Below are 10,000 nucleotides of genomic sequence, written 5' to 3'. Positions count from 1 at the left end.
TGTGATTTAGTCTGCGAGATTCAGACCGGGCACCTCATTATCGTTTCAACGTGCCAACGCATTCAGAGAGGGGTTATTGGACTCTGGGCCTCTGTCCAGAGTCCATGTGTGCTAGAGTCAGTTAAAGCCAGTGGATTGTGTGTGCATCAGTGTTAGCCAGTAGATTGTGTGGGTTAATGTTGGCCATTCGATTTTGGGAGTTTGCTTAAACCAGGAGATTATGTGTGTTACCCTTTGCCAACAAATAGTGAGATTTTGTGACTTATCGCGAGAAAGTGTCAAGGCACCCAGACTACCTAGTAAAATTTGTCAAATTTTTGGAGCCCAGTAACTTTCAAATCTCATCCAGAAAGGCACGAAGTCCGATCAACAATGACTAAAGTCAACCCTCATGTAGGCTACTTGAGCAAGCTGCTTGACTCCTCCCTAATGACCTGTATCTGAGAATGTCTGCCGATAGACTAAATAGCGAAAAGTAAACCTTCGACATCATCCTAAAACAAAAGTCCACAAACCATAGTGCTATGGAATTCATTCCGTGTTAATCATCCTCATCAACTGCAGTGCGTAATCACAGCTTGGGTCAAATAAATGATAGATCATTAGCAATGGTAAATCATCAGCAATTAGCTTTTTCACAGTTGAGGGGGACATGAACTAGAATGTAGCAATGCAAAGAATGTTTAAATTGCTAATAAGGATACTGAAACTGTTCGCTACAGCTGTTTAACTGTTTTGTGTACTTACGCGCTATATGATGTACAGTATATGCCATGTTCATTGATGTATTGGATGTAATGGATCTAAGAACCAGGTAACAGAAAAGCACAACATCAGGGAATCTCCCTTTGGAATGAACAGAAGTAGCTAATGGAACTGGCTAACTAAAAATACTAGCATAACTAGCTAAGATAAAGCGTGCGTTCGATTCCTACATCTTCCTCCTCAATCACATCCCATTCTAGGGAGCGTGACAGATGGTTATATAAAGTTTTGGATTTCTATCGTATATATATATATTGTGCAGTTGGCTAATATAATCCACTTCAGGGGGTACTCTTTGGTGGCGGAAAACCCTTTTGCCTCTCTGTTCCGTCTATTTTAATAGGGTTTCACGCTCCAATAGACGCCAGTGCTGAATTACTCCAAAGGCCTATTCCTATTCCTCTGCTGCTAATCATTAGGCTCTCGTGAATCGCTTGGCCACGTTTTTTTACCTTTGACTAAGCATTCTATAAATACAGACTTTTACGCCTGACGAGTAATAAAATACAAATAAAGAAAACTCCATTCCCGGTTCCATTAGATCAGTCACGGAACACGGAGCCCCGTCCCCCCAGGTTCCCCGGAACCCACAGACGTGTGCAGCGGATTGGGGGTTTCTGTCATGCGTTTGTGTGGTGTGTGTGTGGTGTGTGGATTTGTGTGTGTGTGTGTGTGTGTGTGGGTGTGGTTTGTGGATTTATGTGTGTGGGTGTGTGGTGTGTGTATTTGTGTGTGTGTGTGTGTGTGTGTGTGTGTGTGTGTGTGTGTGTGCGTGTGTGCGTGCGTGCATGTGTGTGTGGCGTCGGCCTGTTCCGTCTTTCCCAGGTACAATGCCGTGTTCAGAGCAGGGGGGGGGGGGGGGGGGGGAGGCCTCCCAGGGCGTGCGAGGCAAGGCTATTTATAGCTAACGACCAGGGGGTGGGGGTGACTAGAGGAGGAGGGTGGGGGGGGGGGTGGAGAGGAAGGAGTAAGCATTTCCTCTGTGTTTTCCATCTCATTATCGAGGGAACACTTCAGCTGCGAGGCAGACAGAAATAGACGAGGAAAGACGTGTTACCCTCCCAAAACAACCGTTCAACCGTTTCTTATGTAAAGAAAGGTTTAAAAACGTCTATACATGCACGTTTGAATTAACCGTAATGAAGTCACTGTGAGGAGTCATGGGGTCATGTTCTCTACGGAAAATAATCCCTGATGTTACAGAGTCATGAAACCTATTGGCTTAGCTCTGTCTGGTCTCTCTGTCCTCCTGTCTGTCTGCCACGGTGTCTGTTCGTCAGTTTGCCTGACCATCTGTATGTCCCTCTGCCTGTGCGTCTGTCAGTCCATAGTTTTTTTTACCTTGGTGTGCAAGGTGATGGTGGACAACATATGAGGATGTCCTGATGGAGACTCTACATTGGCAGCAGTGGGTTGGGTATTTGCAGGATTTGGAGGGAGGGGAGATGTTGAACACTGATTGGTCCATTAGTTCACTATCGTGAAGGTAGAGGGCAGCGTTATCGCAGCGTGATTGAGGCGTCAGCCAAGGTCAAGATATGGTGGTCAATGAAAAGACAGCCACTCCAAGATGTTTCATAATACCACGATGAAGAAGGCCAAAAATAACTGCTCAGAGTCTCATAGAAAAAACACACAGAGATTAGTGCTCCAACTGTTTCCTCACACAGCCTTCTCCACATTCCGTGTCGAGGACAAAATTAACTCGCCAATGCCTTCTCCTGGTTCAATAGTGTACAGGTAAAGTGTCCTTCGATAACTTAGTCAGGCAAACAATTATTGCAGCAGTTGTTTCAAATGTACTTAGTCTGCTGGTTACTGTCCAACTGGGCATTATTTGGTCTTAAAGGGGACATATTATACCACCAGGTGTGAGTTTGATTAGCCTTACAAGCCGTTTCGAAAATCTGCCCCATATGACATCACTAGTGGGCATTTCCACCTAGATCTGTGTTGGGTAGATCATCTATCCAGCACAGATCTAGGCGGACACCTAGGACGCCTGGTGGTATAATATGTCCCCTTTAAACAATACAAAGATTAGGTTATTATTTACTTCTATTAATAATAATGAGTGTATTCCCATTGTTGATGGAAGCTAAGCCTCAACGCTCAGAAAGTACTCATGTTGTCTAATTCAAAGGGTCTTGAAGATGTTGAGTACTTGAATGAGAACTTTCCATCACAGTCTCAAAGGGTAAAGGCCTTTGAGACTGTAAGTCTCAAAGGCCTTTACCCTTTGAGACTGTGATGGTGATTAAGTGCTGTACCAATAAAATTGAATTGAATTTAATTTATGGTATTTTTCATTTGTATTAAAAAAAATACATTTAAATTGAATGAAAACTCTAATCCATTATTCAAAATAGAATTCACAATAAGTTTGTCAATTCAAGCAAAACTTCCTTAAGTAAGATCATGTATTTTGAAATACAGTGTATGGTGAATGGGCTAAATCAAATATCGCCAAACAGCTCAGAAGAAGTACTTGAGCAAAAAATTAAAAGTACTAGTGTGTTCCATTTCACCGCCCCTTCGGTGGGCAGGGAGGCCCTAGACATGGTAATCACTCAGGTTATCAATCACCGCTGTCGGGGCCCCGGGCCCCGAGAGGGCCACAACGACGCCACTTGTTCTGAGCGATAAGCTAATTGATTGAAACATTCATCATTGGAGAACTGCAAACTCCAACACGCGAGCCAATCCAAAGACTGTGATGGGGAAAAGGGGAATGGAGCAACGCAGTGATGGGTAAGGGTTAGAGGTGCTGTTGGAGTGAGGGGCAAGACACTGGACAAAAAGACGAATAGTGTCTTGATTCAAGATTGGTGCCCAAACCTTCCCCTGCTTGGCTTTAAAACCTGTTTAAAGGGCCTGTGGTTGTCCACCAGGTGTGATGTTGTCATTGTCATTGTCATTACAGGCCTTTTTCAAAACAACCCTGGGGTGACATCCATAATGGGTCTGCCCCGATGTATGGCAGCACGCCCGCCAAGCCAAGTGGTATATAGGCTTTGTCTTATTCACTGTACAATCCTGGCCACTTACCTATTCATATATAGGAGAAATAAGGAAAGCTTATTTTAAAGTTTTCATACTGGGCCGCAGCCAGCTCTATCGCAGTATTGCGACGTGTCGTTTATTTTCCCTGACAGGAGAAGGCACGCCCTGGCCAAAGTGGCCCGATTGATTTTCCTGCAGCCGGAACTTCCATTCATTACTGCAAGATAAATGTTCTTCTTGGAGGAATTTGTAACATTAATAATAATAGCATATTTTCAATATTGTATTCTTTCTGTCTGTGTTTCTCTTTCCAGCCACACCACGCCTTCCCTCGCTCTCTAATCCATCCAAATGGATTTTGACAAAGTAAAGATTAATGTATTCTATGTGTTCTCTATCTATGGTGTTCAACACAGCATGAAGAAGGTGTGAAAGAAAGAGAAGGTCTCTCTTGAAAAAGAGTTTTAATCTCAATGAGACTTTTTACCTGGTTAAATAAAGGTTAAAAAGAAGGTCTGAAGGTTCGAGGTTTTGAACCGCAGATCTTCCAGTCTATTATGGCTTTCCATGAGGAAGATGCCCCCACCCTAACCTTTACCTACTCCTTGATGATATGCATCTAAAACTCACTGTAAGACGATTTGGTCTGCTGAATAACTAATTAGTAAAGACTGAGTAACAACTCCTCAGAGATGGTATAGCGCTCTCCCAGTCGACCGGTCCATCTGACAGCGATGGCTGAGACACCATCACTCTACTACCACAAGAAGCCTGTGTACAGGAATGCAGAGTACCACAGAAACCCATTAAAAAGCCATTATCCACATTTTGGTGGAAAATAACCACTTTAACATGATAGCAGAGGGCAATGAACCCAAAACAATTCCCCGGTTGCGTATAAATGGCTTCCCGACACCGTTAATTTGGTTTCACAGCAGCGTGGTGATGTGGAAACCAGATTATTTCGCAATGTTCTAATAATAGTTCAGATGTTGATAGCTCAACGGCCACGCGCCCCCCCCCACACACACACACATACAAACACACACACACAATGTATTTTTTAGCTGAACTTAACAAAAAGATTGACACCATACAGAGAGCTGACCGACCAACCAACCAACCGACGAGACATAGAGAGAGAGACGGACATAGAGATAGACAGATGAATAGAGAGAGGGGATGGTTAATAGATAGATAGATAGATAGACAGACAGATAGATAGATAGTTAGACAGATAGAGAAAATAGATAGATAGACAGCGCCAAAATCCAGACAGACAAACAAACACATACAAACACTACCACATCAGGATTGTGTGTACAGTATTGGCTCTCACAGCATGGTGAGTCTTATGTGTGCGGGTGTGTGTGCATAGTGTTTAATTATTCAGGACGACTCACTGCTGTCCATTACATCACATGTATTATGAAGCAGATTTTCGAAATTCTATCAGTGTTAATGGAGGACAAAGGTAACGGGTCAGCAGCATTAGGGCCATGGCAAAGACCAGATTACCAGTATCACAGCAACAGTAGACACCAGTGTCACCAGTATAACAGATCGCAACATCACCAGTGTCGCCGTTCAACCATAATGTTGCCTCTTCCTGTCTTTGTTTCAGTCCGTTGCTGTGAACTACCCCCTCCCCAGCCCCAAACAACTCGACTTAAATTAAAGACAGATCACCAGGATCGGAGATCACTAGCGATTATCTTGGGTTAAAGATTTGCCCAATGATGCAGTGTGATAATAGCAGGTCTATGCAACTGCAATTGAGTTGAGATTTACTTTACTAGTTGCACAGCATGGAACAAAGAGATGAGCTAAACTAGGTTGTTGATTGATTGGTTGGTTGATCACTTCTTGTGACATCTTAAGCGTAAAGCGTAACTTTTCGGGTTGCCATGCCAACCACAATTGTAGCAATGTTCACTGATGGCCACCGATAACACACGTATTCACTTCCAGTTTTTCACTTTCGAAGACAAAGATGTCAGAGTCTGTTTCACAGACCGTGGAGGCGGTTTGAGTTCATTGTTTAGACAGTTCAACTTGTTTTTGTGTTTCCTTAACACGGATCGCACCATGTCTCTTTGGCATTAAATACGTTAAAAGCGAAGGTAAGATTTGAGAGTTGTAAAGCGAGAGAGAGCAGAAAAGAACAGAAGAATTCGGCATAATCAGAGGAAGGCTGACTTAAAATAGACTTTCTCACAGAGCATTTTGCTGACTAACGGCTGACAAAGTCGTATTTCTAGCAAACTACACTCTAATTTCAGCTCTTCGTTTTACCTACAGCACCTTTAAATTGTTGCTACCAACTGTACATGTTCCAAGAGAGAGATGTCTGTTCTGATTGGCGGTTATTTAGTAGAAGTGTAGTGTAGAAGCAGTATATTAGCTCCTAATGTGGGCCTGAGAAGCCCTTTCGCTCAGTAATGGGGGCTTAAGTGCTCTACAAATAAAGTGGACTAGAGACTTGACAGTAAATCCTCCATGGGGATAATTCAACTTCACGGGTAAAAAAAAAACCTTAAAGGGATATGCCGAGATATCTTTTAATTGGCGGTTGCCCATCTTACCCAAATTCAGACGAGTTGTTTACTCCAAACTCATCATTGTGCATCCAAAAGGTGTGTTTTCTGGGTTAGCATTGAATTTCTGTTAGCTGCCTCCGTTGACTTCTAGAGTTACATTTTCCTAGCTCCTGTTCATTTTAACTTTGAATAACTTTCCAAAGATCTCCAATGTGTTCCGAAAAGCCGCTTACTCAAACAACACAACAAGATTGTACTTTGTTGAGAAACGCACTGATAATTCAACACTATTTCCAGCGCTGTCATTATCAGGCTAGCTGTGATGCGCTGCTGGTGAGATTAAATTATCAGCAGCTTCAGGCTGGGAAGTCTGAACAGAGGGGAACCAGTCACCCGTGACGCCTCACAGGTCTTCTCCTCCCCTTCTAGATGTACAATGATGAATTGGGAATTTAAATACTCAGAATCTGGGTAAAACAATCTCTTTATGTGTGGTCCAAAACCAGACTGCTCCAAACCGGTTCTGGTACATTACTGGGAGACAAACTTTATATCTGTAAAAGCTTCAATGAGACTCGACCACCAGTTCAGCTATGCGCCGCTTTTCAAGGTGCCATCCATTTAGAGGTCCTCTCGACAGCATGATGTACTCGGGCTCAAGGTACCGATTAGCTCTTTCAAGAGCTGATCAGAGCTTTGAGAGCGCTTAATGTTTTACCTCAGACTGCTAGCTAGCGAAGCTGTGTATATGCTACGTGTATATGCAAATGAACCCATAGACCAACATGAGTAACCGGTCAAATATATTCTTAGTGTTTAGCTGATTTATGGTTAACTGTTGACTAGGGCTGGGAAGGTTAATGCGTTAATGCGATCATATTTTAACGCGATTAATACAAATTGACGCATTAACGCAAGTGTTCCTTTTTATTTTGAAAGGTTTTGCCCACAGAATGTCAACATTCATATCAGAAATCATTTTTGGTTTTAGTTCCACTTACTTTACATTCAATTACACTTGCAGTAGTGACTGCCTGTTTACAACTCCCAAATCTGTGGCGCTACTTATTTGAATTTAACAACACTTGGAGTAACTGTTGGTTTACAATTCTGCTAATTAACTGCCTAAAAATCTGTGGTGTTCCATAAGTTTCATAATTAACCCACACTGATTGAGTCAATAAAACTCCCTCAAGATCACTTGGTCTAGTTTTTGCTTATTAATGACATTTGTTATGAATGATAATTCGTCATTCCGTTTGATAATCTCATTTAACTTAAATTGGAGTGAAATTAAAATGTAATTCTAAAAGTGTGATTAATTGCGAGTTAACTCACCAATACTATGCGATTAATCGTGATTAAAACTATTAATTTTTGCACAGCCCTCCTGTTGACATTTAAATATCAAACATCTTATAACTGTTGACATCACAAGTTGACAGTTTAACCTGTAGGCAGCTTAGAGCAAGGTATCTCACCCCTATCTGCACCTTAATGACCTAAAGCTGAAATCACTGTACCATTTGACAACAATGCCTGGCGGCTAAATAACTAAATAGTTAATCGTAAATAGACGTAGCACAGTGCGTTTTAGGCGACCGTTGAGCTTTATGGCAGTGCAAGGAAGAGCAAATCAATGACCATTTGGGTCAGTGTCTTCAACACACTCACCTCCATGGTGGTTAGGTTGCATCGATGGGTTCCTGCAAACCAGCCGTCGGAGGAGCACTGGTCGATATCAACATCCTGCAGATTAATGTCCACGCGCACCACACCCCTGGAAAGGAGAGGAGATGAGCATTAAGTCCCTATTAAGAAGGGAAGGAAGGCGATTAGACAGGAACTACTGAGACTGTAAACTAAAATACAATAAGCTACATACAATAACAAAAAAATAAGAGATAGCGCTGGTTTTGATATAGTATTTAGTATGTATATAGTATTTATTGTGAATATGTTATTTTTTCGTTGATGATAATTGTTTAATTTTTTCCTCCTGATGATCTCTTCGTTTGTTACAAAGATAAGTTAAAAACATTATTTTATAGTGAACCTCCCTGAATTGACGAGTTACTCTGATAGCAAAGCGCTAAACGGCTAGCGGACGTGCCACGCATCCGAAAGCCGTACCAGCCCCAGGCTAAAAGGTTGTTAGACAAGCTTTCTCTCTCGCTAAACACACGGTTAGCATCGTGTTTGAAGATGTTGCGCGTGGCACAATAAAAGCCTGTGATAGTGTCGTTCACATGACATTCCAGATAATGAAGCCCAATAGAAACTTCAGAGCGCCTGAGTGACGTCTCGGTGGAAACAGCTTTGTGCTTTTCCGTCGCAGGGTTAGCTAAAATCATATTTCTCTGGATGGGCTGTCACTAGCACTTTATTGCTCTTTCAATTTTCCTCACACTTACACACAGACACACAAGCACACACAGACACGCACACACACGCACGCACACACACACAAACAAATATCACACACACACACACACACACACACACACACACACACACACACAAATATCACACACACACACACACACACACACACAATATCACACACGAACACACATTATTGTATTTGGTGAGTGTGGGGACAATCAATTTATCGTCACTTCAGAGGACCACCCTTCAACCACTTTGAAATAAATCCGGCAGTATAAATAATGTCCTCATCACTATTATCACTTGAGGGAATGAAGACATTTCGCACATAAACGCCCGTGATACAGTTAAGAATGATGTAACTCGTTTCAACAAGAACATAACATCACGCCGGGTCCCACAACGCACACACACCCACACGCACACACCCACACACACACACACACACACACACACCTACACACACAAACAGCATTCTGCTGGTGCAGCACATTCCGCAGGTGCAGGAGAGTGGTTTGCCAGTTGAGCGGCGGGCAGTTCTAACCACCGCCGCGGTTAGTAACGTCCACGGCGACCTACTTGCCTCAAGGCTAGATGAGCTCATCGCATTGAGCCACACGGCCACGCGGCCACGCGCGGCGCCAGGAGACATTACCTCCGCCTCGCGTCCTGTCTTATGTCCTCAGGTTGGGACTCCCATGGCCCCTCAGTGCTGCCTTAACATCTTGTAGTATAAGCAGTCGCACACAAACATACACACACACACACACACACACACATACAAACATGGATGGTTACTGGAGCCTACACACCCACACACACACACACACACACACACACACACACACACAAACACACAAATACATACTGTAAATGGTTGTTCACAGGAGCCCACACACACGCACAAACACACACAAACATACATGAATGTACACATAATACACAGAAACGCACAAACAAACACACACATACATGAGTGTACACATATTACACACAAACACACACACACACACACACACACACACACAACATTTATATACGTCAAAATTGGTCACAGGAGTACACACACATGGTTGTTCGCATGAGCATAAATACCAAACACATACATTTGTTTACACAACAGGGCACAAACTCAAATGCACAAAATCATACAGATTCACACAAAGACATATGCACTCAATCTCACAGACACACACACATTGCAGGGCTGGTCCTCTCTGATGTAATGCGGTCAATGCAAATAAGTCTTTAATCACGATCTACTACATGGTGTCAAGCTCTCAGGAAGCACGTAGAGGATGATA

At 42.9% G+C, this 10,000-nt stretch overlaps 1 protein-coding gene across 1 annotated transcript in view; it reads right to left on the bottom strand.

The window, feature by feature from the left end:
* gpr158a (G protein-coupled receptor 158a) overlaps window positions 1-10,000 on the bottom strand; it is a gene marked incomplete at both ends in the record, with an annotated part of 47,524 nt that overhangs the window by 30,578 nt on the left and 6,946 nt on the right. The window contains one exon of the mRNA XM_079754325.1: window positions 7,983-8,088. Coding sequence (XP_079610451.1) covers window positions 7,983-8,088 — 106 coding nt within the window. The remainder of the gene's footprint in view (window positions 1-7,982; window positions 8,089-10,000) is intronic.

Source organism: Pollachius pollachius, assembly GCF_949987615.1.
Source record: "Pollachius pollachius genome assembly, chromosome: 17".
Classification (NCBI taxonomy): Eukaryota; Metazoa; Chordata; class Actinopteri; order Gadiformes; family Gadidae; genus Pollachius; species Pollachius pollachius.
The sequence above is the reverse complement of the archived record's forward strand: the minus strand, read 5'-3'. Positions and strand labels throughout refer to the sequence as shown.